This window comes from Colletotrichum truncatum, assembly GCF_014235925.2.
Source record: "Colletotrichum truncatum strain CMES1059 chromosome Unknown Contig_0003, whole genome shotgun sequence".
Classification (NCBI taxonomy): Eukaryota; Fungi; Ascomycota; class Sordariomycetes; order Glomerellales; family Glomerellaceae; genus Colletotrichum; species Colletotrichum truncatum.
This window is the reverse complement of record NW_027222400.1, coordinates 4,645,297-4,671,809: the sequence shown is the minus strand read 5'-3', so window position 1 is coordinate 4,671,809 and position 26,513 is coordinate 4,645,297. Positions and strand designations below refer to the sequence as shown.

The following is a 26,513-nucleotide window of genomic DNA, read 5'->3' as shown; positions in this document are numbered from 1 at the left end:
CTGTAATTCTTCAGACGATGCAGCGTTTCCGTCCTATTCAGCGCCCGGACCGGCCCGCCCAAGATCGCGCCGAACTCTCCATACTCTTGATCCTACTGGCCGCTTCTCATGGCCCTGAAGAACCTCAATCCACGGAGTTCCACTAACATCGCCAGCCAGCTGAGGGTTGTCCGGCTCCTTATCTGAGTCGTCGCTATCCGTGTCCTCATCCATGACCTCCACAGCATCGTCCGCTGAGTCTGCACCATTGCTACCAAAGGATTGATAGTATAGATCTTCCGTGTAAGCCCATCCAGGAGAGTCAAGTTTGCCATGGACCAAGACCAGATAGTGCCCTGCTTCCTTGGCTGCTTCAATACGCTCCAAAGCAATCGGCGTTAGTAATTGGATGACGCTGGCCTTGGTATCGATACCACGCAGAAGAACCATGCCCAAGGTTTGTGAGTACTGAGGGTCCAAAGTCTGTGCGTCGCTATTCGGGATATATGGGAGACCCTCCGGTGTTCTTGAGATCATGTCATTCAGCACTTTGAACTCGACGCCCCCATCCACATCCATCTCGTCGGTAGTCGTAGCGGATCCTGTGTTATCCCCCCTTAGACGACTGAACGCCTTGATATCAACGGTCTCGACCAGACACAGTATTGATCCATTAATGTTTTCTGCAAGAAGTTCGGCAGGCGGCTGATAGTCGTAGCTGACGATTCCAAGAATACCTCTTCTTTTACCGCTGTAGTTCACCAACAGGGGTGGCTGCGTTGTCAGTGGCAATGGGTCCCATGTGAATTGGTTCGAAGTCAGCCGCCTCATGTGAAAGTAAGCCATCGCCTGCATCGACCTCAGGTGTGCCGCTGTTCGTGATGTGAACTCCGATTGCTGAGAGGGCAGCATAGTAAATGTTCCTTTGCAAGCCGTCTGGAGACCTTCGACGCTCTCCTTAGGGCCGTCTTCGGACATATAGATTACTTCTGTGGGCTTGAATTTCGTGGTCAGCTCGGTCAATAGATCCAAGCCAGTGCCCAAAACCCAGCCTGGGGTATTGATGATCAAGGGCAGGCCCCGGCACGTATTTTGATAGTGATGGTAAAGATCTAGCGCGCATTCCAGATACAGTTCAGGGTCTGAAGCCGGAGACACTGAGGCGATAGAATGACATCGCACAATGGTCACAGCTGGTTCGGACGTCGCTACATGAGTGAAAGAAGGGCCCAGATTTGGCTCTCTGACCCGAACTAAGGATACTGTCCCAGCTGGTGTGTATTCCGGCTGCCCTGGGTCAAGGTCCATTATAACTACAGACCGAGTAGTATTGCGGTCTGGACCGGGGGCAGTGAGAAGACGGTTACCCAAAATTCGACCAAATGTGGACTTTCCAGACGATTTTGGGCCGCAGAGCATTACGCTCAAGACCTGATCTTTCTTTGTCTTTGCCAAACCTGCCAATTTCTTATTCCATGCAGGATGTGAGCGGAGGTCTTGGATCAGAGCTCTTTTAGGGGCGTCGTCAGAGGTACAAATCTAAAGCTGTTAGTGGACAAAATACTACCAGGAGAAAAAACCTAGCTTACAATTTTGTATGTTTCTAGAGCGGCTCTCTTCTTGCTCGGCCTAGCCTCCTCTGACTCATTCCACAAGCTCCTGAAGAGAGGGGACAGCCTTTCGAGTTTTCGAAGGCCTAAGGCCTGGGGATGCGGATGAAGTTCTAATGTTGTCTCATCGGAGCAGCGCACCACGGGAATCCCATGACAATGGGGTGCATGAACCCATCTGATATCATCTGAAGACCGAATGCTTGCTCCAGCAACTGTGACCTCGCCGCTAACTGCCCGTATTCCGTAACTTCCCAAGACCAGAAAGCGCTGCCATAGTTAGTTGGATGCTTGGGTCATGCCTGGATAAAAACTTGCCTCGCTGTCTTTCAGGTTCAGCTCCAGGACGCCCTTCGCATGCCTCCGCGAATTGCTCTTACTCGGCCTAAATGTTGAAAATTGTTGCGGAGCAGCTTTAGCTAATGTTTCGACTGTAGATGCAATTGCTGAGCTGTTATACGACGTCAATATGGGTTCTCATGATACAGGGGAGTCTCCTACTTCGCGAGAATTGCATCAACAGTTTGTGTGGTACCTAAAACTCCCGGAATGCTCTGGTTAATATTGCCAGAGGATTTCTCCTGAGAAACTTCCGCATTCTCGGCGTTGGCAATCCTTCTTGAGGACCTTGTCTTCGCCGGAGATCGTCCACCGGGCGTAGGTGTCGATGCTTGGGGGGAGTCTGTAGACGGTTGAGCCTCAGGTTGAGGGACCGGCGACAAAGACGGACTGGCTGAAAGAAGTTGCTGTCTCAAAGCGAAGGCACTCATTGCTTAACAGTCGTCAGTAACTGAGGGAAATGGTGGGTTTGTTGAGTGACCCAGTTGAAGGGATTACTCACGCCGGGCTCCGTCAGATGTCTCGATCTTGCGTCTTTTCGGAGTCGCCATGATGAATTAATTTCAGCTTCAACTAAAAAAAAAAAAGGAAAAAACTCTGAGTAAACTAGGCTGACTCAGACGTGGCAGGCGTGAGACTGATGCTCCTTCCTGCCCAAATGAAGAGTTCAGGTGTTCCTACTCAGGCTTCTGAGTGCACCTGCCTTAGTTGCCCAGGTCCGCTCCCTTTTCACTTAATCGGCAATCGCCCAATTAAAGAACTGAAAGTTCCTGCCAGTTTGCAAGACAGGCAGCAGCCCTCTACCTTCATCTGGCACCTGCCTTGGGTGATCTATTTCTCTGCCAACTCAAGAAGGTCAGCCTCTGCTTTTCTCCTCAACACACTCTCCCTCGCAAAACTCACTTAGATTTAGCTTTCGCTTTCTCAGAGAACCACCCACGAAACACCAGTCGACAAACGTCTTCTGATTCCACGATGGCGGGCGGTTCAGATCGATATCGCGATGTCGGCTTTCGAGGCGGAGAACACACACCGAAGAAACGCACTGAAAATTCCTACATGTGGGCCCGATCTTCAGCCATGGTGTCTGGCTCACCGAAGACGCCTGGCAGCAGGGCAGCTACACCTGCCACTCAGGCGCATCGCCCTGCGGTTGCCGCTAACATGTCCACCCCACCAGCGGCCCGTGCAACCCCGGTCAACGTACTATCTCGGCGAGCGTCTCAAAAATTTCCTGTCGCGCTCAATTCTCCCGTTACGACGCCTTCGAAGCACCTCTCGTCTGCCCCGCGTTCTGCTTTCGAACCCAGCCCTGGCACCATGTCGTCACGAAAGCTTGATGGCGTTCACTCGCTGAGCGCCATGCTGGAGAAGCAGGACCAGGAGCCTGTTAGCCAATCGCGGAGCAAATTCTCCCGAAGCACCCAGTCCAAGGCCAAGAACGAAAAGTTCGACCCTCATGCCGTCGACTCTGACGACGATGAGTCTAGCAGCAGCAGCAGCGATAGCAGCGATAGCGACGATGAACAGGAAAAAGTCCCTAGCTTTCTTGCTAAGCCCAATGGCATTGTGTCCTCGAGCAAGGCCGCCGGCACTCCTGTGAAGAAAGCCAAGCGTGGCAAGGAGGACGAGGTTGCTGATAGTGACGTCGAGCGCAGGGCCTCTATCTCAAAGGCCAATTCGGCTAAGAAGAAGACCCCCGTCAAACCCGAGAGCTCTTCCGAAGAGTCTACCTCCGAATCAGAGTCGAGCGACAGCGAGAGCGAATCCAAAAAGAAGCCCGCCCAGCAGGTGAACAAGAAGGCAGCTGTCTCTGCTGGCGCTTCATCTACCTCAACCAGCGACTCGGAGAGCGATTCGGAAAGCGAGGCCGAAAACGAAAAGGAAGTTGAAGCCAAGGCCGCTTCGACCAGCTCGAGTGAGGCAACCTCTAGCGAGGAGGAGAGCTCCAGCAGCGAAGAAGAGGAATCCGGTTCGGAGAAGGGATCCAACTCCGACGAGGAGGAATCTGAAAGTGATGTCGAGGAATCTGCTGCTATTGTGGAAAAGCGCAACAGCAACAAGCTCAGCGTTCCCGGCTTCGTTGGCAAGGACTTCGTCCTTAGACAGGCTCAGGGTGACGAGGACGGCAAGGACATGGCCGACTTCTTCACCAAGGCCAAGCTTGATGGCAAGCAGCTCTGGTACTTCACTGCCCCGGCCTCCATGCCTATCAACGTCATTGAGAAGGTTGAGATCCCTATGGACAAGGCGAAGAAGGGAGACGCTATCTTCAAGCACAACTCGGAAGACTACACTGTTGGTTTTGAGGGCGAAGCAAGCACGTCTATCCAGCTGCTTATTCCTAACAAGAAGGGAACAAGATACGAGTCAGGTATGATCGACTTACATTTGCTGAGCAAGAATATCGCTAACGCAGTGCAGCCTCCCAGAAGGTTGAAAATGTCTTCCATATCAAACGAGTCACACAGCTCCCTGGCGGCGACCCTCGTGTGAACACACGCGCCCTGACGAACGAGCAAAACGCGGCGCGTCCCCAGCCTGCAGGCTTGAAAGCACGATTCCGCCCGATTGGTGTCACCAATGACACTCCCATGGGCAGTATTGGAGCAGACACCGAAGATGTTGAGATGACCGCAGCCCCAATCGCGCCCTCTAGCTCAAAGAAGTCTAAGCGTGCAGCTGCCCAGTCGCAAGATAGCATGGATATTGATGAGCCCACTCCCAAGAGCTCAAAGAAGGACAAGAAGGGCGTTGTCGCCACGCCCAAGGCATCGAAGCGCAAGCATGCCTCTGACGAAGTTTCTTCGGCCCAGTCGCAGAAGGAAGCTTTATCGACGGAGAAGAAGGCCAAGAAGGTCAAGACAGATGCCGACAGCACTGAGGCCTCTGCCAAAAAGCAGACTGCCATTCTTCCCCCTACCGTGCCCAAGGCCGGCTTCACTTTCACGGACCTTCCCACTCGCTCCAGTCCGGCCGTTGAGACTTCGACTCCAAAAGCGAGCAAATCTAAAAGCTCCAAGAAGTCCAAGGAGACGCCCATTCAGCCCCCTAGCGTCCGACGCGAATCGGCCGTCCCTCTCCCCCCGTCTGCGCTGAAACAAACCTCGCCGGCCGCTGCCGAGGAGACCCCCAAGCAGGAAAAGCGGAAGCGCAGAAAGTCGGACAAGAAGGAGACGCCCATCCCGGCGCCGAAGTACTAGAAGCACAACTGGCCCGGAAAGCATTCCCGTTCTTAATCGCATTCCGGCTCTCGTCCTGATTTCTTATGACTCAGCGGCAACGAGACCCAGAACGTCTTACTTTACAACTGTCAGAGTATATACCGGCTCAGCCGCCACGCGATGGTTTTGATGGCCCATTTTACTTGGGAACCAGTTGGCCTCTTTTTTCTTGCATTTACATGGTATGGAAAAGTACATGCTGAGCACCAGAGGCCTTTATTCACGCTCGTCCCTACGCCCACCCATCGTGATTCAGCACTCAGCTTCGTTTCAGCTCCGTTGCTACCGACCTAAATGGAAGGTCATGCCTCTTGCCATGAGGTGTTGTTCCTCGTTGGGAAGCCCACGGCGAATGGATAGTGCGGCACTGGGCTCAGGGAATGATTTCTTCGACTTGTTTTCTTTCTTTTGGGGCGTTGGATGGATCGATACCTAATGCATATGCCTCCCGCGAGGTTTTCATGGGGTTCGGAAAGCGACACAGGGGAGGTGGCTCAATAGGGCCTTTTGTCAGCTAGGTAGTTAGCCAGGCAGGTTTAGCCAATGATGCCAGATGATCAAGACAGACTGCTATGATTCCAGATTGTGTGAATTCCAACGCACCACTTTGAAGTATGTTAATCCTGAGTCGGTTGGCTGACCTGTTGCTCATCTCACTCTTTTACCCCCTTCTACCTTCTCTGATCCAGCCGCTACTCGCATCGTTATCCATCAGATCCTCCAAACGCGACAATTCCAGGAGCGTACTGATACAACTAGCAACAAGCCTTCGAAACCAAAAGGAACCCGCATTTTCGGGAAACGGGCATCATTGCGCCCGTTCCACGGGAGAAAATCAACCAACGAACGTAACTGACGGCGGCGACCCCGTCGCGAGTATTCATCATGTGAAAACCCGTTTGCGGTGTCTCGAGGCGCCGACTAGAACAAAGTCCAGGCCCCGTTCCCACTTTCCATCACCTCGCCGGCAGATGCAAACCCTCACCCTCTAACGCACCCCAGTAACAGCAACATTGGCAAGCAAGCAAACGCTAGCATCGTATCTCCGATCGTTGGGAAAAGCTTCCCTCACCCCCCTCTTGGCCCTAATCACATCCACACCCCGGCCAAACGCCTTCCGAAGGGGGAAGTAAAGAAATAAGGCCAAGGTGACAAACCCTCCCCTATCCCAGTTAAGATTTCCTCGTAGGGGAGGGGGAAGGGGGCGGCTCCAATGTCGTACATGAGAACCAACCCGGCGCCGCGGCGGTGGAAATTACGTCTCCATCCGCATCCCGGCCCGTAGTATAGCTTTCCCCCCTCCCCAGACGAAAAATTTCTGTGTGTTTTTCTTTAAACAGTAAATCAATAAAATGAGCAAACGAGGGTGAAGTGGGAAGGGAAGGGGAGGAAAAAAGAATCCTTGCCAAGAAAATCCTTGTCGACCGGCCGGTTGCGGGAAACGGCGGGTCCATGTTTGTTTGTTTCTACATGGGGGGGTCGTCCGTCGGGGGCACGGTCGGTAAGTGCGAGGGAGGGTCACCGACCGGTCGGGAAGCCCCGTGGATGTTTTTTTAGTGCGGGATTCTTCCGTTGTGTTCTATTGACGGGAGGTGGACGGGAGGATGGAGAGTGTCTGTGAGTTTTTTTTTTTTTGAAGGCGTGGCTGTGCGGAGGGCTAACGCCAGCCGTCCCTGTTTCTCAAGCCACTGGGGATCAACAGTTTTGGGGGTTGGAGATCGACGACGTGGTTTCGACGTCACATGTCAAATGGGATCTGCATATCTGCACATCTTTTTCTTTTCTTTTTTGGCTTTTTGGTTTTGCGAGGTTTGGGCATATTCAATACATTCAAACATGGTGATTGGGATATTGTGCGAGAGGTAAATCTCGTATATTCTGTTCTTCATCAACTACTTCAGTAGCGACTGCTCTAGCTCTACCAAGTGGTGGTATGCTGTTCTCTTTCTCTCCCCCTAAATACCTCCACATTACATCGGATCCGCCTTCCTCCTGGCTGGACTCCTTGCGGTCGTCCCCCTGCTTGCGCAGAGGAGCAACCTCACTCAACATTGAACACATTATGTATATACGGGGGTCTCTATATCGTCAGTTCCCCAATCCCGTATGCGCCCCGTCCCGACTCCGTGGGTCTTCTCCTGTTGGTCATCCATGCGGCCGTTAACCTTTCCAAGCCTATCGAGAGTCTGTGTGATCTCGGGCTGTTCTGTCGTTTAAAAAAATACCACGATTGCGCCGTTGCTGTGCTGATGCAAAATGGTAAAAAAGGTGTTCCAAAGTGGTATCCGATTGAAATCAAAAAAGTGCTGATGAGAATCGAAAAGAAAATAAAGTGTTAAGAGGGGTTTTTATGATCTGGTCGTCGTCCACAGGACCCGACATCACTGCTGCAGCGATCGTTGCTGTCTGCGCGTGCCGCACATTCTACCGGACAACGATTTCGTGAAGTTGAGGGATTTCGGGACGGTCGGTGTTGGGCTTGATTTCGATGCTGAAAATGCTGCGACCAGATTCTTCGGAGAGAGCAGGGCTCAAGCTGCCACTGCCTCGACTCGATGAGCTGTAGCTGGAGCTGCTACCAACGGTCCACTCGTCGCTGTCAGAGCTGCTGCGTCGCTGGAGGTAGCCCATGTTGTACATCCGGCCGTACTCCTCATCCCAGACCTTCGTCTGCTCGCCAATCTCAACGTAGTCGTATTCCCAACGGTTCTTCTTGTCGGCTTGCTGCTGGGGCATGTATCGTGCCTTGGCGAAGTAAAATATGCCGGCGGAGAGCAGAGAACCACCGACCAGATCGACGGCGTAGTGGTGGTTGAGATACATGGTCGCCCACCAAATCCAGCCGACGTACATGATGAAGATTGGACGGAAGCGAGGGAAGCAGTAACTCAGAAAGAGAGCCTCGATGACGGCATCGCCAGCGTGCAGAGAGGGGAAAGCACCAAACGGCACGGGGGCGGTGCTAAAGCTCGTCGTGTACATGTCGATGCCGAGGATGGCGTCAATTCGGGCCAGGCCAGCGGGGGAGCCTGGCATACCGTACGCAGCGGGGGCGAGGCCGTGCTCATTCTCGTACCATGGCGGTGTGCAAGGGAAGACAAGCTGGATCGTGACGCCAAGGACGTTCAGCCACCCAAAGCACTTGGCGAAGACGGGGAGAGTCTTGGGGGCGGCGAAGAAGAACAAGAAGGCAGCGCAAACGAAGGGCGCGCCAAAGTGACCGAGGCCGTAGGGAATCCAGGCGAGGATATCGAGAACAGGGTGAGTATGGGCGGACAAGATGTTCGAGAGGTTGGCGCCGTAAAGAACGTTCTCGAGAGCGGGCAGGACGCGCACCCAAATGTGGGGGCGATATTTCGCATCAATAAAGCTACTTTGATCAGCACACATCACCGACAAGCGCTTCCAAGACAACTTACCGGCTACAAAAGAAATAGATGAGATATGCCCATATGCTCAATCCAGGGAAGAAGAACTGGCTGGTGAGAGGGATGGTGAGGAGCAGAAGACCGCCGGCGACGGCGAGGGTCTTGATCAACGGCGCAGATGGCGTGATGCAAAGGGAAAAGACGATCAGGCCGACGATGATGATGTACTGAAGATCAAGCAGTCCCCATTTGTGATTTCGCAGCTTTTGAAGAGTCTCAAGAGGGTTGAGAGACTTCTGAATGCTAGTGACATCTTCGGGGCCGCTGAGGTTTGCGCGCTTCTTCTGGTTCCTCTTTGCGCGGCTGGGTCGGTATCGGTGCGGTATGGGGTTGAGCTTGGCGAAGTTGATGTTACTGGTCCAAAGCGAAGGCAGGGTTGGCTTCCCTTGGAGGAAGCTGGCGAAGTCTCGCATTATGACTGCTCTTGTGGAAAAAAGAACAATGTCGGAGAGGAAGGACGGCGACGCAAAGCGAGGGGTGTGGCGACAAGTAATAGGCGACGATGGAGACCGGAAGGGTGTGGTGAGGTCTCCTCGAGGGGTGCGTCTGTCCTTTGTCTGACTAAACCACAGACATCCGGTGTGATTATTATTTTTTCTCTCTCTCTTTCTCTTTAGCGTTAGATGATCTCTCAGTTGGCCCACTACGTCATGCCCCAGCCCAATGGATATCGGCGTGTAAGAATTCCAAAAAAAAAAAAACCCCCCAATTCCACTAAATGATCCTGAAGAATGCTCGTGGCGGGAGGGGGAAGGGATATGTTGGCCGAAGGACGGACAGTAGAAGTTGGAGAAGATGCGTAGAGGGTGGAGGGGAGGAAGAGGTCAAAAGGGAATGAGACAAAAGACAAAGTTAGGAAAAAGTGTGGATGGCTGAATTCATATGTATGATGAGGCAGCGGAACGGACGGCGGAACGGCAGGGTAAGGCAAAGTAGGTTAAGGTAAGGCAAAGGGACGGATAGAGCAGATGAGCCTGAGAGACAGACAGGGCAGGGTCAAGGAGGCCGGCCGAGCAGAAGTGGACTCCCCGGTGTGTGGGTGTGAGTGAGCGAGCGAGCGAGAGCCTCTGGGACCAGAGCATTAGGCTCAAAGACGAAGTACCAAGACACCAAGCAGTGGGCGAAGGGTGACCAAGACAGCCCAAGCCGGCCAACGGAAGCGGCGGGGACCGGGGTGCTTGTCAGAGGCCGAGAGAATTTGGGTGTGGTGGGAGGTACCTCGCTGTCGGAGAGTCCAAGTACCTTTACGTGCAGTTCCCCTACACAGCTGACCCGAGGACCAAGGGGGGGCCGGGCGGTAAGTGGTCCGTCGCGGCGCGTGGGACGCTGGGACTGGATGCTGTAATCGAATGAAGATGGAGCTATGATGCTGAGTTGATTCATCGAAGGGGACCCTGAACCTGCCCGTCTTGGCTGGGTACAACTGCAACGGTACCTCGCCGTGAGTCTGCTTGGTTGCTGTGCCGTTTTTGCCTACACTACATGGATGGTTTTCTCGACGGTTACTCCATAGCGTATTACTTCCTTATTTCGCGCGCCTCTTCATCGCCCCTCGTTTGTTTTCGCCAATCCAACCGTCATATGTATCAAAGTTACACGTTTATCCGACCAACACATAAAACTGCGCCGTCTGCCTGGGATCCCACTGACGATCTTTCTGGGGAGGGGGGGTTTTCTCTGTGATCCTGATGAATGCTGCCTTGGCCTGAGTGACTGGCTGACTACCTACTGAAGTGCTGCTACTCCTGTCTGTGTGTGAGTGTGTCTCTGGATTTGTCTCTGGCTGTCTCGAGTCTATTGTCCGTGTCTGACAGGAACGGTACCTGTTCTAACTTTTGAGGCCGGAGCATGGCGGAAAGCAAAGGTCGCACACGACAGGAAAGTGCAAGACGCTCGGATGCTGCGGGTCGGGTACAGGTACTTTCCCGAAAAAGCGGGGAGCGAGGAAGGGACATTCATTCTGAGAGGTTCCTGCCATTACTATTACAGACAGTATTGTACTAGTATAGAGCAGTACGTACCCTCTTGGCTGCAGTGAATCATAGCGCACGGGGCTTATCTTGGAAGAAACAATGGAAGGGCAGGGATGCTCTTTGGTAATGCACTGATCGGAAGGTATCCACAGCAAGCTAGTTTTGGCGTACTCAAAGCTAGTAGTAGCGTGTTCGAACCTGCCTTACGTGATGATGCGACTATGGGCTTTGCAGTTGCTGTAACACAGGCAGGAGCAGCTAACTACTTCCACCCTTCCGAGGAATATGGTGACGCTGGGACGGAGTCATGATCCATTTTTTCACGATATTTTTTTGGTCCCTTTGCTGTTTTTCTGTTATTCTCTTTCTTAAGTCCTTTTTTTTTTTTTTTGCCCCATCTTCGTCTCTCTTGCCTCGCCTTTTGCGAGGATAGGTGCTTTGACAGCCAACACTAGGACCTACGGAACATGTCCGTTGTGGATCGCATCAGTTGATCTAGAAGCTGCAGACGGCTCCAAGCACACGATGTCTAAATTGCAATCTTTTGGTGTTGCTTACCGATACGTGGTTGGTAATTGTTCTACCACGTACAACGAATTCGTTCGTCGTTTCATTCGGTCGACATCACTAGCCAGCGTTATCTCGTCCGCATCCAATCCAGTAAAACTCATTCCCCCGGCCGTCAGACCTTGCAAGGACCCAAAGTACCTGCTGCAGCATGTCCCCTGTACCCGAGCCCACGCCTGGCCAGTTCACAGTCGCAGGAAGATAGGATGGATGTCGCGTGCTGCTGATGTTGGCCGGCCTAGTCTACAGGGCTGCCCACCTGACAACCCTGTTCCCAACCAGCCTGTTTGAGCTCCCCAGTTCAATACGTCGCAGCCGAGAAGAGGACGAAGAAGAAAGAAGCACACTGACGTACAGGCTCGCTTCCCCTGAAATACAATCATTTCGGTGAAACAGCTGGTTCTCACCCGATTTTGAGATTATCGTCATTGCCGCCTCGTCACTCTCCCCCGTAGTAGACCCAGGATTCACCGTGCACCCCCGGCATTGCAGCGGGAATCGAGGAAAATCGAGGCAGCAGCAAGCAAGCAAGCAAGCAACCTGGCTGGACACAAACTACTCAGCGGGAGGCTGGATGTCCACCTGCCGGCGTCGGTACTACGCCAGTAGCGGGTGATCATGGAAACATTCGGGAATTGCAGACGCTTGTGACTGTGGACGCGAATCTCGGTCTCGGTCCCTCATCGACAGTGCAAACAAAGAGAGTCATTGGGTAAGTGCTGGAGCGCCATCGTGGAGTCATTAGACCCATGGTCGGGCAGTCCGTCTTAGTATACCCTACCACGTAATATGTGGCCTGACGAGAAGCGTCAGAGACCGTCGCTGTCAAGATTGGGGCTTGCAGTCAGTGGCTTGAAATCGTCCCAAATCTAACCGCCCTGCGAAACCATACCCAACCAACGCCAACGCCAGTGCTGCAATGCCGGTACACTTATCTAATCGATCGTCCCCCGTTGCGGCACCGAGGCTCAATTGCAGGCAGGCCTGTGAGCTTGGTGGGTTCCGCTCCGATCCATTGTCACCGCGGAAAAAGGGAGCAGGAACAACAAGGAAAAAAAAAAAAAAAAAAAGGGCGGAGCTTACAAAGTAAGAAATGAGAGAAAAGGTAATGAACATATCAGCGTCCCCTCTCACGCGGTCTGCTAGCATCATCGACGCTTTTCAAGGTGGCATCACCCTTGGTGTCTCAACAAGCGCGACGAGGATGCCATCTCAACTTGGGCAACAGGGCAGATTGCGATGCAAAAAAAAATCCGTCTAGTTTTTTCACCAACAGGCACTTCTCGTCACCTTCCCTTTACCGCCAGACCAGAATGCAAACCAGGGTGCCCTTCGAGAGGGAGCCCAAATGGAGATGCAAAATGACTGGGATTGCTCCGTTCGGTGACGACGACTCTTTGTCTTAGCGCCTATTGTGCAAAGCAGAGCCAGTCGCAAGCGTAGCAACTGTCCGAGTGTCCGCCCACAAACACAGGCCCGCCAGTGAATGCGAGCAAAACGAGAGAGGCCCCAGGTCCTTCCCGAGATAGCGTATGTAATACTCGGATGGCTCGGTGTCAGAGGTACCGGTACTCCGTCCGCCTCGGGCGAGCCCTTCCAGGCCCACAAACTCTGGGCTGCTGTTGACTTCATCCTTTTTTTTCTGTTCTTTCCCTATGCCCCACAAAGTGGATGCTGTTCCTGGCCCCAACCTCGCCTAGGGGCCAACCATATCATCTTTCAACCTCTCAAATCGCATGTTGAGGTCTCCACTGTCGTCATAAATTTTCCAGCTAATTTTCAATCAATTGCTTTTTTCTTCTCCCTCATTGTCCCGCTTGCGGAAGAAAATTTTTAGTACGATTCTTTTTTTCTTCGCTAAATTCCGGGGTCCAGTTGTTTCCCGCGCGACCGCTCTCCGCCCAACTACGAAGGACACCGCTCTCCGCTCTTGTCGGTATCGGCCAAGAACCAAGCTCCGTTTTCCGTTTCCCGCAGCTTGTTACGGTTGGTCAATCCAATCTGCTCGCTTTTTGCGTTACGCGAGGTGCATATACGCGGGTATTCCAAGCTCGGCATCTCAGCCAGCTGCAACGGTCAAAGATCCTTTTGAACACTCTCAATGGTCAAAGGTCGCAACACCGAGGACGATACATGTACACGGACAGCCATGGCCGTTGCTGACTGGACGATTCTTTTGTCTTGATTGGACTGGATTGCATCGGATAAGGCTCATTTGTACCATGCAACAAGAAGGGTTTCCTGCAGCGAAACGCTCCGCGCCTGAAGTCCTGCAGCCTCGACAGGAGTAGCAAATGTGCTTATTCGAGACCAGACTAATCCTTCATTGAACGCTGAAGCAGCCCCCAAATGTCACCCTCCCCAGTCACACACACCTCGCCTGAATGAGATATCCTAAACTCGCGCGCGACCAAATTTAAAACTCAAAACTCGCGATTTCGTACATTGCTCGCATCACGTCTTTGCATCTTGCGCCAATGCCAAAGGCCCCTGTTTAGGGGTCGTCTCCCCGCTAACATGCATTTCTGCCAATTGAAGCAGCCTTCATCCTATGCGTGGAACATGTGCTGGATGCGAAACAAAAGCACGCCTTCCCACCCTCTCCTCTCCGTACTAGTAAGATGCAGCCGCTGAGCTTGGGCCGACTAGCCCGACTCAGTCAGTACGCGGAGATAATATGGTAAGCATGAGGAGGGATGTGGTTGCGATGGTTACCAACTCAGTCATACGTGCAACACTCACACACGACTTGGCCGGTCGGAGTTTGGCGAAATGCTTACACAGCAAGTCAGCCGACCGACCGGTGGGCGGGTGCAGAATGCTTGCAGAAGCTACAGGGTGTTGATTTGTGAGCATTTTTGTCGCCTTATGAGCTCGCGGACTTTGCTGATCCCGAGCCCGAAGACTAGATGTCCGCCACAGAATCTTCTCCCTGGTTTTAGATCTTGGCATCGCTGCAAGCCACACAAATCAGGGATTCTCTCTCGACGCCTCTCGCCGCGTGCGCTGTAGTCGCTGGCTAGCAACCATTCACACGCCGCCACTACATGACACCTACTACTATGTACTGTCCTTCCCTGGGACGTATCTATCAGCCAAGGTAAGCACCCATGGATCATCCATCTCCCGACCGGCGACCTCGAATGAGACTAGAGATGGGAGAGAGTTTTTTTAGGTGGCCGCCCAACTTAAAGTCTACTTTCGCAGCGGGATTCACGTACTAGAAACTCTCTCGATGTCCGTGTTGGCCGACCTGACAAGTTTGAGTTACCTGTCGCGGGGAGTCCCCACACTACAAGCTGTCTGCAAATGGCACCTGGGGTCGTCTGGTGGTTGGATTGAATCTATTCCACGCCAAAGGTTCAAAACCTAAATACATCTCACATGGCTGCAGATCCTGCCCGTCACCGTGTTACCTTGTCTCACCACTTGAACCACCCAGAGCAGGTCGCCTGTACCAGGCCAGCTGAAGGGCATGATACTAGCGGTAGCACTTATCGTCACAAGGGGCTCCAGCGCAGTTGGTGTCCTTGGCAGCTTGACACCTTTTTCTTGTGCAACAACCAACCAATACGCACTCAATACGGCAGCCAGTCACGCTTCCACGTACCCGCGTAACCACAGGAGGTTGTTGGCAAGGGGCCTTGCGGGTAGTGTTTGCAGCAACGACCATACCACAGCAGCAGTAGCTAGGCCCTTTACCCAGTGTCGTGCGTCGTATCGTGCCGTGTGCGCGTGCACCGTCTCCACTGATCTGAGCAAACGTGCCAACCCAGGAGCAAATGAAGCCCCTCGGCAAAGAAATGGATTGATGGATGAGGCTCGGGAATCAACCCCCTGTGAATAGCAGCCTGGATTTCTGGATACCTGGTTCCCACTTCGCCCAGAGGGACTTGCGCCAGCAATCGAGATTGTGAGCTTGCAAAATCGAAATTTGATGGAACGACTCTGACATGCCTAGTGCGGATATCTTCCACTCTGTCCTCCTCTTCCCGGCGCCCCATTTTCCACCTCGGAATCTTGGGAGCGGGACCTGGGTTGGCGTGGTTCCCCGAAATGAGATTCCTCCATTCTCTGGAATCTATCCATTTACCATCGATGTCTCGGGCCCGCCCCTGGCAAAAAAAAATGGGAGGAAAATGGAAGGGAAAAAAGTTGGAGCCTCCTTTGGGACCAGTTGGTCTGGGCAAGCCCCCCTGTCTTGGATCAACAGAGCAGAGCAAAAAGGGCAACCCCAGCTGTCGGAGCGCACGACCTCCGAGCGATCCGGGTGCCAAGGCCGTTGTCAACTCCGTGATACCGCAGCCGCTATTGGCACATCGATTGGACTACCCAAAGGAATTCCATGAGACCCTCAAAGTCGGTGAGAATAAGCTTACACCTCAACGATCGCCGTCTTAGTCTAGACTGCCTAGAAATTTGGTCAACCCCCCCCTCCTTGTGCTAGTGCCCGGTTTTGAGTCCTGGTTCCAGTGCCTGATGGTGCAAAAGGCGGCTATTTCGCTACAGTCGCCTCACGCTATCTATGCATTCCGCACGTTCCCTCTGTCAGCGCACGCGAGATGTCGTGTTGTAAATCTGACATCCTAATGCATACCGTTTTGGGGGGGAAACCCACTACAAGTAAAATCTCATGCTGACGGCCCCTCAGAGTTTACTTGATTACGGGCATGAATTTCGTACCAACGTGGCTCCTATAACCAAAACCACATGTCGGATGTCTCTTCCTAGGCGGCTCTCACCGTCTCTATGCGCATAACGCTGTGACAGCCCTCTCTGCATAGTGTGCCACAGTAGTGTCTGTCTCGCCTGGCATGTGCCCTGCTAGACAGACAGAGACACGGGCAAGGATGGGAGGAGGAACGATGGTTCACCGCATCATGGGATCAACCCCGTCTGGGACTATGGTTCAACGGGCTTCAACGAGACCAGATGGGAATCGTCCGAGGTCCCGCAACCACCTTATTTCCGATACAGCCGCCCGTTCGTTCCTAGTGAGAAGTGTACCACCTGTTGCTCCCACCGGTCACCGCGCCGGCATTCGGTGTTAGACGGCACCGACGGGGTTACCCAGCGAAGGCGGGCTTATCTCCTGTTGACGCCGGCCGGACACAAATCAAAAATTGTTTAACGGAAAAAAAAAAAAAGGCGATCCATTCTGAACAATCAGTTGTCCCTGTTGTGCCGAGTCAACCGCCAAGCTCCTTACAGAAGATGGGTGGGTATCCGCGACGGGGACCTTGCTGACTGAGTGACCGATTCAACCTTACAGGAAGGTTTACAGGATGCAGAAAGACGGCATTCATCAGTCTTGGCAGCCGGAACAACGCAATACTTCCATGTCGCCGCCTCCACCCCCTCCTTTCTGTGGTGGTTGCTGGCTGACTTGGGACCAAAGTGTTTCAAAGGGCCCCCCAAACGGGAGCATCCGACCAGCTTTTGTTTCTGTCCTCTCAGAGGGCGCCCGAGCTGAACACCTGTCGATCACCACTCCCATGAGCTTCCCACCTTCTGAGGGGACGCACATCCTTGACCGGTGTGGCAGACACATCGCGCATGACAACTCTATGTAGAAGTCGGTGTTTCGTCTGTGCCACCGCTACTTGTCTCGGTGCGTGGTCGACATCTGTTTTGTTTTTTGTTTTTTGCCCCTCGTGGTCAACTAGAGATATAGTTTTGGAGTTTGTATACTTCGGAATAATTTGTCTTTCTTGGACAGCCTATCGTCGTGCGTCTATTTTAAGCTTGCTTTTGATGTGATCTGGACTCCGTGTTCTCGAGATGGGTGGGTTCGGTTCGTCCACTTGTGAGAAGCATCTTACTTTTCACACATCCCTATCACGGCCTCATGATCGGCTCTGCATAGTATATATCTGAAATGCTGCGATATCCCACAGATGGGAATCGATGATCTGCATGTCCGCATTTTCAAGGAGCTCCTTGGAGAACAGACTGCAACCGAAGCTTATTGCGACCACTTACGCTTTTGACCTCCTCGCTTGGCGCCTTGGACGGCTTGGCGCCAATGCTGGAGTTGAGACGAAGTACCGGCACGCTGACGAGAGGACGGCTATCGCATAATACGCGCTGGGCCGCTGGCATTCTCGTTGGGGGAGATCCGCGGGCGGCGGCGGAGAGAAAGCCTACATTCAGAGGAAGGAAGCTTTGAACTGCCCAGTCGGCTACACGGAGATGGCATGAACTGCTTTGATGTTTCTCTCCAACGGCTAGCAAAAGGTAGATGGAGCTCTGCGTGCCATATGGCCGGTGTGTCTCGTCGGGGAGGGCGTCCGGGGAGCCGTGGCCGTAGCGGGATAAGGGGCAAAACATGGAGGTTGAGATGTCGATTTCCGGAAAAAAGCTTAAATGGGCCATCCTTCTGTTGTGAATCTGAGCTTAGCTTAGCTTGAGCTGAGCTGTTTGCCTTCTTGAGCTTGAATAGCTGTAGCTTGTTTGGCGGGCGGGACGTCGTGGTCGGAGCATCCCGCCAAGACTGTCGTTTTGGTGCTGTGTTATGCTTATGCAATCTTGCTGTTGTCTGAAGCTCCTGGCGGGTCGCATGTTGACGGAGAAGTAGTTGAAGATGCTTTGTTGACGAGACTTTCAGGGCAAGTTAAAGCTGGGAGGCCAAGATGAAGCACCGAGGCAAGAACAGCTTGCACAACGGGCCACTGCTTCGACAGATACTCGTGAGGTTTAACATTTTTGATGCCTTAATCTTGACCTTGAGTTGCCGAGAACATCAAAATTCCAGTCTCCAGAAAGATCGGAAATCCCCCCCCCTTCCCCCCCAGACAAGCAATCTATAACGCATAAATCCACGCCACCGTCCGTGACCTGCCACGACGTTCATGCTTCGCTGTGGCCAATCCTGCCAAGCGCGAGCCCAAAGGTAAACAGTGAGTCTTCCTCGGCCATGATGGGTTCATGCGAGATCAGGATCTTTGGTAATGTCGCCCCCCCTGTTTCCTCCTCGGCGGGCGCCTGCTGCTGCAGGAGGACACACGCGTGACTATATCCGGGAGGCCAATCACCGGCGCCGTAGTGGGGTTGAGACTGACGATTGCCGTGCCGGGTCCGACGCCGAGCGGGGCCGGAGAGGCGGGTTTACGGCGCAGTCGCGAACTGTGGAGTAGAGCACTTGGCGATGGCACCTCGTGATGCGGCTTTTTTCTGTAAATGGGAGGGATGAAACCAGGTGAGGTGGTAATCATGCTGAATGTCGTCGTCGTTGGGACCAGGTACGGGAGAATGACCTGCCTGATGAGGAAAGTGTTTGTTGGGAGTGGTGAAAATGAATGGCTGATGATTGAAAATGTAAGGACGTATAAAGGGTCTACATCTGTGAGATTTTGTTCGGAATAGAACACAATCATAGTCAATTCATCACACCAGGCGAAACTTCCGTGGGATTGAGGATAAACAACGACAAAATGGCCCGCAAACCGCCCCAACCTCTTCAGTCTATGCTCAGCGCGGACGAGATTGTGCCGGCGGTCAAGCGTTTATTATCAGAGCAAAACTCCATTCGCGAAAACGTAGCAAAGACCATCACCCCCTCCGACGCCTGCTTTTCCAACGTCGTCGGCCCAATCCAGGCAGTCGATGACAGGACGCAGGGTGAGACGGGGGTGTACGGCATGCTCCGCTACTCCGGTCCCGACAAGGAGACTCAGAAGGCCGTGGAGGAGGCACAGAGTCTCTGGGGTTCAGCTAGTGCTGAGAGATTAGAGATGAAAGATATGTATAAGCTTATTCAGGCCGTGAAGGATAAGGGCGAGGAGTTGGACTACGAGAGTAGGAAAGTGTTGGAGGACATGTGGTTGGAGTATCGGCGTGCTGGGCATGGAGTGCTCAGTGAGGAGGGGATCAAGACGTATCTCGGAAGACGGGAGAGGATCGAGGAGTTGAAGAGGGAGTTTCACAAGAATTTGAGTAAAGGTGGCGGTGGACTGCAGTTTCGGCAGGAGGACTTGGAGGGCGTTCCGGCGCTGAAAATGGAGAGATGGAAGGTGGATGCAGACGGAATGAGGTTCATACCGCTGGAAAGGGCGAGTTACGATGCTATTCTACGATATGCTCACGATCCTGAGACGAGAAGGAGGATGTACGTTGCCTACGACAATCGCCTGGAGGAGAACGTCCCTGTTTATAAAGAGATGCTCATCCTCCGCGACGAAAACGCGAGGTTGTTGGGGTATAAGAATCACGCCGACTTTCGCATTGAGCAGAGGACTGCCCCGTCTACGGAATGGGTTGAGAATTTCCTCCGACGGATGTGTGAGGATTTGTTCCCGCAGGGGAAGAAGGAGATCAAGAGGCTCCAGGAAAAGAAAAGCAGCCATCTCAGTACAGATATGGAGAAGACGAAGATTCTACCCTGGGATTACACCTACTATACCCGTATCCTAGAGGAAGAGGCAAATGTTGACCAGGTGTTGATATCAGAGTATTTTCCTCAATAGCACACGCTATCGGCCATGCTGGGTCTTTTCAACGAGTTCCTTGGGCTTGAATTCGTGCCTGTACCACCGCAGGACTTGGAGGGGAAGCTTTGGGCTCCGGATGTTGAGGCGTGGGGGGTGTGGGAGGGAAGGGGAGAGAGAAAGGGTGAGTTTGTGGGATATTTGTACACAGATGTTCTTTGGAGGGAAGGTAAGTATCGTGGAAACTGCAATGTCAACTTGCAATGCGTGAGTCTCCAGCGAATCTGAGAGGGTGCAAATGCTGATCTTGAGCAGGGCTACGTCAAAGATGATGGGACAAGAGTGTACCCCGCTACAATCCTCATGTGCGCCTTTCAGCCTCCGACAGCCGCGTCCTGCGCGCTCCTAAAGCACCGCGAGGTCGTTACTTTGTTCCATGGTAAGCCGCCCCATAAGCTCTCTGCATCATCATGCTCTCCCGAGTACTACTCCCCCCTGAATCCTCAGACTGACGATGGGGCAGAACTGGGCCATGGCCTCCACGACCTTGTTTGCCGCACCAAGTACACTCGCTTCCACGGCACGCGTGTGAAACCCGATTTTGGCGAGGCACCGAGCACGATGCTCGAATACTGGTGCTGGTTACCGCAGGAGCTGGCAAAGATGGGCCGGCATTATGCGCGAGTTGACCCGGCTTACCTGGCGAAATGGAGGGAAGACCATGGCGACGCCGAACTCCCCCCAGAAAAGATCCCACAGGAGCTTCTCGAGAAGTTGGTAGAAAGCCGTGATCTAAATCGATCTCTGTGGTTCCTGAGACAGCTGTGAGTCTCTCCCAACTTCCCCCTTTCCCTGTAACTGGCTGCTGGATGTTGGGATTGACTGTGGGAAGGGTTTTTGCGACATTCGACTTCACCGTAAACAATCAAGAGTCCACCGCCGCACTGAGGGACCTGGACGAGATCGAGCTTTTCAACAACCTGCAGGACTCCCTCACGCTGAGAGCGAACCCTGACAAGAGGGGTTTTGGACACGTTCAATCAAACCATCTCATTAGCCTCTATGACGCAGGGTATTACTCGTACCTAAGGTACGTCTCCGTTAGACCTTCTCTCGTCGAACTTGAACCCTCGACCGGTTCGTTCTTCATAAATAGCCCTCGGCTTCCATGACATGGATTCTTGAGCTGAACTAACAGTGTCGACAGTGCCCAGGCTTTTGCAGCCGAATTTTTCGAGTCAACCTTTGCAAAGGACCCCCGCAACCCCGAGGCATGGGAGCGCTATCGTCGAGGAATCCTGGAATACGGCGGCAGCAAGGCTGAGATGGACATTATGACTGACTTTCTCGGCCATGAGCCAGGACCGGACGCGCTTTTGAGAAGCCTTGGACAGACGAAGGAAAAACATTAAAGCTATTCAGTCGTTTCAGTGTGCCAGAGGCTATCCAGGAAACATCCTCGAGTGGGTAGTAGGAAGCCGTTCTTACGTGAGAGAAAGTCATTGTTCGGCCATATGCACCGATGTTTCTCACGAGATTAAGAAGAAGAGACAATGTGCCTGTTCCCAGCAAATGATATTTCTTATTGTCCATCAAAAGTAATTAAATAGTTTTGGGATTACACGAGTGAGAACTACGTGAGATCATTGTGGCAGCTCATCGTAAGGCAGCTCCAATTCGAGCGCATATCTCAACAAGGTGCTTATCCTTGCCAAGAGGTTAATCACGTCCTCGCTGTTCTGGTCCCGGTAATGGTTTCTCGCGTTGGTAACCCAGGTCCGCACGAAGTTCTGCGCGGTCCTTACGGTGGACTGCAGCAAGTCGCGAATAAACTCGTCCCAAGCACCGACGAGATCATCGTTGATGTTGGTCTGCGCGTGATGGAGAGCCTGGAGCCGCTCCAGCTCATTACGTACTTCGTCGACCATCGCGATGAGGTTGCCCCAGACGGTTGGGTCGCGGAGGTAGTTGATGGCGATGATGGGCTGTGTTTTGTTAGCGCCTGCTGTACGATATCAATTCCGGTACTTACATCGCGGAGGCGCGTGATGAAAACCTCGTAGTTGTTGATGTTCTGCATGTCATTGTTCATGTTGGTTTCAGTCATCCATTGGGTACCGAAGCCTCTGCCCGAGGTGCTTTGTCTCCAGAGCTTGCCATTAAAAGTCAGCAATTTTGGCACACTCATTCCGGATCATGAATACTCACTGCTGACTTGACAAAGTTCAAACCCGCTCCGGCGAAAACCATATACTGGTTGTTAAGTTGGCTACCAAGAGCATTGTAAAGCCTTTGGATGGGGTTGTCAGAGTATACGCCTCCGGCCATCGGGGGCTGCGTGACCCCATATCGCCCCTGAAGAGTCCGACGCACGAGACTCTCGCTGATTCTAGCGGTTCTCATTGTACCTCCAGACGGCAAAGTGCGAGCTAGCGCGTGGGTGAAGAAGCGCGTAAGGGTATTCATCTCAACAATGTGCTCGACTACAGACTGTTAATGACACACTGACGAAAGTTATACGAATGAACTTACGGTGAATACCGCCCTTTCCTTTCTGGTAGTTGACAATGCGTGGCATAACCTCGATACAGTCCTTCTCGGGATACAAGTGAACATTGTTCCAGATTGGGTGGTTTGCGTGCCAGAAACTATGTGTCGAAGGATAGTACTGCGAAAAGAGGTAAGCTGCGGACTCCAGCCAGGGAAATCATGGGGGGTACGAACAGGCTCGCTTTCAATCTCAATGTATGTACCGTCAGGAAAGTAGATTCTGTACTTTCTTGGCTCACCTGGACGAGGGTTTGCCATTAACGAAAAGTCGTCATCATCAGCAAAGTCTGCGACGGCCAGGGAGGTACCGGTGTCGGTATCCAAGTCCACATCCGAGTCCTCACTCGCGCAGAAGTCACCTCCACCGGGACAGCAAGATATGGTATCGCATTCACAGTCATGCTCCGATTTGCCTCCAACCCAAGCGTCAAAGTCTGGCATATGACAGGTGATCAGATAAGCCAGTTGGTCGTAACCGTACTTGCTGATCGCCTTTACGCGATCAATCCAAGCTTGAACGTTTTCCCACTTAAGGTTAGAATATGTCCTGGGTACAAGATCATTCCATATGGCTCTCTGATTACTTGTGGCAGTTTTTAGTAAGAGGAGGAAAACCAGGTCCTTGATCTCGTCCTGTTGGAAACTGCCCCAGCTGTTTTGACGGGTTTGTAGGTCTTTGGACGTTTCATCAAGTTTCTTACCGCCGTCATTGTACCCATGACGACGATAATGCATACTGAGTGTGTAGCCATGAGTATGCGCATGAACATGTGCTTCTCTCTTGTTGACCTGGGGTTCGGATTTCGATTCAGGCTCGGAAATGTTGGCCGCCGGTAAGTTGCTCAAGGCAGTGAAGGTGAAACCGCCACCATTTTCAGAGCACACTGGCTCTTCCAGGAAGGACTCCAATGCATCACGTAGCACCGAATCCTGCGACGATTCTCTCTTGGTGATGGTCGAGTGCTTGGGAATACAGCATTTGGATCTCGCACCACGCTGACAGAAGAAGGTGTTGTCCTTGTTCCAGTGGCCATCCATAGCAACTCTGACGCGATCACTCGGGCATCCACTGCGGCAGTAGTACTCGTCATCCTTTCCAGGACCGAGATTGTCATACCACTGACAGTCGTCCCATTTCTTCTCGGTTTCCTGCTTGCAACAATACTTGCGTTCCTGGACCTTGACTGCTTCCCAATCATATCGTTCGACGTTACATACGGCTTTGCCGCTGCCGGTTGGCGAGCGAGCGACCTCCTCGGTGTCGCTGCTGCACTGGCCCAGCATGCACATGGGAGCTTCAGTCCAACTGCATTGGTTGTAGAGATCCATGCTTTTGCCTTTGTGAGTGCAGCAGGCGGCTTGGTATTTTGAGTTGTTGCAATGGGTACTGAGCGAGCCAACCTCCAGTGTCCCATCGGGACAGGTCGAATCGCATTTGCCATTGTTGTGTTGGTACCATCCGCACGTAGGGAGGTCGCCCTCCGGAGGACAGCAGAGTTCGTGAACTCCCTCCGAGCAGTATGAGCCATCGACCATGTACTCGTTTTTGCGAGCCTCTTTATCATTGCGTGTCATGCGGATCCAGTTCGAGGGGCACATTTCTCCGCAGTTTGTCCACTTACACTGTGGATGCTTTGTGATGGTCGTGATGAGGCCGTCGTCTTCAGGGAGTTCGTAAAACATCCCAGGCAACGACATGAACTTACGCGCAGCCGCCAGTCCAATCTCTTTGGAGTATTTTCCATCTTCCACGTCTCCAGAAATAGCCCAGACCATGATACCGCTTAGGCACTGCTCTCGAGCAAAATCTGCCTTCAGCTTGAACGTGTCTTCATCGTCGTACGCAACCCACTGGTTACTGTCAAAGGTAAGAATCTTGACGGCAGCCTCTTTGTTTAGAACAGGCTTGTTACCGGTTCTCTTGATGACGTCCATAATCTCAGACTGAAGCATGACACTGATCTCGTTACTGCATGGCTGACGAGGAGCACCAGACTCATAGGTGCAGCCAGGGGTGAGACAGTTGGGGCTGGTGGCAGTGAAGGCACGGCCGTAGAAGCCAGTACCGAGGACGACCTTGTCTGGGTCGATGTTGTTGCGCCAGAGGAGGTTCATGGCTTCCTTAATCTCGGTCAAGTTGGTATGCGCGTTGAGGTATGGACCAACCCATTTGTTAGTCTTGTCCCACGTGCCGTGGAGATCATAACTCATACTGAACTGGTCAGCAACTATTTCTATTACTGAAAATTTTATATCAGGGGTAAACTTACATATTGAAAAAGTCAACATGCTTCTGAAGCGCGACAATGTCAAAGTGCTGTAGGTACCCTGAATGGTGTAAGTAATTATCTGCTTTTCACCAGACTCATACTTACAAAGTGATGCCGGTAATGTCAAAGATACTTCATCTCGGCCGCCAGTAGCCTTGAGGGACTTCTTGAGGTTGGCCAAGAACTTGGGAAAGTTCTCAAAATCTTCATCGCGACCGCTACGGTCCTTCGCCACAGGGTACTCCCAGTCAAGGTCGACACCGTCAAAGTCATATGTCGACATCATACTGACAAGGGACTTAATAAAAGCCTTCTGCGCAGACTCTGACCGAGCAATGTCAGAGAACGTTGTGGCCGTTGGGCCGGGATCGTTGAAGGTCCATCCTCCAATGGCAATGAGAACCTTAAGATCAGGGTCGATCAACTTCAAAGATGTCAAACGTTTGTATAGTTTGGCATCTGCAGATGAAGCAGGTCGAACCTCAAAGGTGTTAGGGTCAATAGTGGCGAAGGCGAAGTTGATATGAGTGTAAACACCCCTGGGAATCTGCTCGGGCATGAAGGCGTTGCATGGACGTCTGGCAGCCCAGCCTTCGTAGTAGCCGACTACACGCTTCAAGGTGTGGCTTGTGCAGCTAGGAGGAGTGACCTTCTTGTTGCCGCAGAACCTAGAGTTGTTAGTGGCTTCGATGAAAGAAGGCTCAGGGACCCATACTCTTCCGTGTAACCACAGAAGCCATGCTTCGAACAGCAAATGTTGAGAGGGCACTTTGTCTTTTCGACAAACTCCTTGCCGAAACCACCGGGATCGCACTCTGCAAGGCGATCACAGTTGTTGAGACAAACATCCTTATGGCAATCTTGCTAGTTAGAATATGAATAACGCTGAGAGCAGGGCTGGACTTACAGTCTTTGCCATATCCACAGAACCCAAATTTCGAACAGCAACCAGCCTTGCAGGGGATACTCTCACTACACTCTGGCTCTTGAGCATGAACAATGTTGACTAGTAAGACAAAGGAAATCAAGAGAAGGACGCAACGTCCTAGGACGCTGTTGAAAACCCTCATGGTGAAGGCAAAAGAGTGACGGATGGCAATGAAGGCTTGACGGAGAGTGTCAATCGATGGGGGGATCCTCTGATCATTATCAAAGATCTAACAGGTCTTTAGAGACCTCAGTGTTACTCTTCGAGTTGTCCATAGTTCTCATCTTGCGGCGGTCCAAGACGGGATAATTGCCGCGTAGCCTGATCCTCCTTTGCGAGAAATCATCTTCGCCAAGACGCTTCTAGTTGAAGGGTTCTCCGAGAGGTTCTGATACTTACAACTTTCAAAAGGAACTTTTGTGCAACAATGTGCTGTAATTTTGATCCTGAGGGCACTAGTGAGACGAAATGCGAAGTTGGTTGCCTGTAGCACACTGCATAACGCAGGGGCCGTCTTGGCATAAGGGACGATGGACCCTATCCGCCTCGGGCCAAGACGCCGCTTCTAGAGTGTTTCTTCGGGCGGGTAGATCCCGCTTATCATTGTGCCAGAATAGGCAAGCAGTTACTTCCTACTAGCCTTATAATCAGAACACCCTGATCATGAACCCGAATTTTAAGGTAAGGAAAAGGCTACAAGGCCTCCCTTGTTGAACTAAGGCTGGTCAGCTTACGGCCAAGTGATGCAGCACTCCAATGGAACTGCACATATCGGGGTCAACTACCCAAAGATGGGGGTTAGATTAAGGGAGCAGTGAGAAAATAGACTCCGTTTTACACTGATGAGATAGAAGAAAGTACGGATCCTTCGGAACTGCAATCCACTTCCCGATGACTCTAAGTTGCTTCTGTTTCTAGTGGTCTACAACGATCTACAAATGTCTCAGGACTCCTCAATGACCTGAGAGCCTTTGAATAGCGGTACCAAAGGCCTCACATATTGAGGTCTTTCGGAAAAATAGTAGATAAACGAGGCCTTGTCTATCTAATCAGTGTCTGCATCGGAGGCGTCAAGGACACCGTTGGATAACATCTGAAAAGCCGTTATTGGCGTCGGCAAATGGTAACCCTTGAGACTTAACACTTAGTTTCGCGGTTGTGGCGCCATGAAGAATATGTATCCCAGTCCAATGGACTGTTCCTGCATGCGACTGAGAAG

At 52.4% G+C, this 26,513-nt stretch overlaps 6 protein-coding genes across 6 annotated transcripts; 3 read left to right on the top strand and 3 right to left on the bottom strand.

Annotated features, from left to right (window-relative positions):
• Positions 1-33: 33 nt before the first annotated feature.
• Positions 34-2,479, bottom strand: CTRU02_206154 (RNA processing protein; the record flags this gene model as incomplete). Its single annotated transcript, XM_036728668.2, has 5 exons — positions 34-1,518; positions 1,569-1,859; positions 1,908-2,045; positions 2,090-2,361; positions 2,431-2,479. The coding sequence occupies 5 exons, from the start codon at positions 2,477-2,479 to the stop codon at positions 34-36; spliced, it is 2,235 nt and encodes a 744-aa protein (XP_036579557.2).
• Positions 2,480-2,903: 424 nt separating this feature from the next.
• On the top strand, positions 2,904-5,131 carry CTRU02_206153 (uncharacterized protein; the record flags this gene model as incomplete). The annotated part of the gene is made up of 2 exons (XM_036728669.1): positions 2,904-4,302; positions 4,353-5,131. 2 exons carry the CDS (start codon positions 2,904-2,906, stop codon positions 5,129-5,131), a joined length of 2,178 nt encoding a protein of 725 aa, XP_036579558.1.
• Positions 5,132-7,576: 2,445 nt separating this feature from the next.
• On the bottom strand, positions 7,577-8,993 carry CTRU02_206152 (PAP2 superfamily protein; the record flags this gene model as incomplete). Its single annotated transcript, XM_036728670.1, has 2 exons — positions 7,577-8,522; positions 8,572-8,993. The coding sequence occupies 2 exons, from the start codon at positions 8,991-8,993 to the stop codon at positions 7,577-7,579; spliced, it is 1,368 nt and encodes a 455-aa protein (XP_036579559.1).
• A 9,560-nt stretch (positions 8,994-18,553) lies between these two features.
• Positions 18,554-19,585, top strand: CTRU02_206151 (metallopeptidase; the record flags this gene model as incomplete). Its single annotated transcript, XM_036728672.1, has 1 exon — positions 18,554-19,585. The coding sequence occupies one exon, from the start codon at positions 18,554-18,556 to the stop codon at positions 19,583-19,585; it is 1,032 nt and encodes a 343-aa protein (XP_036579561.1).
• Positions 19,586-19,600: 15 nt separating this feature from the next.
• Positions 19,601-20,958, top strand: CTRU02_206150 (peptidase family M3; the record flags this gene model as incomplete). The annotated part of the gene is made up of 5 exons (XM_036728673.1): positions 19,601-19,813; positions 19,862-19,985; positions 20,070-20,370; positions 20,439-20,636; positions 20,754-20,958. The coding sequence occupies 5 exons, from the start codon at positions 19,601-19,603 to the stop codon at positions 20,956-20,958; spliced, it is 1,041 nt and encodes a 346-aa protein (XP_036579562.1).
• A 1,102-nt stretch (positions 20,959-22,060) lies between these two features.
• On the bottom strand, positions 22,061-25,436 carry CTRU02_206149 (uncharacterized protein; the record flags this gene model as incomplete). The annotated part of the gene is made up of 4 exons (XM_070204670.1): positions 22,061-24,308; positions 24,367-24,424; positions 24,472-25,046; positions 25,288-25,436. 4 exons carry the CDS (start codon positions 25,434-25,436, stop codon positions 22,061-22,063), a joined length of 3,030 nt encoding a protein of 1,009 aa, XP_070061774.1.
• Positions 25,437-26,513: the final 1,077 nt, after the last annotated feature.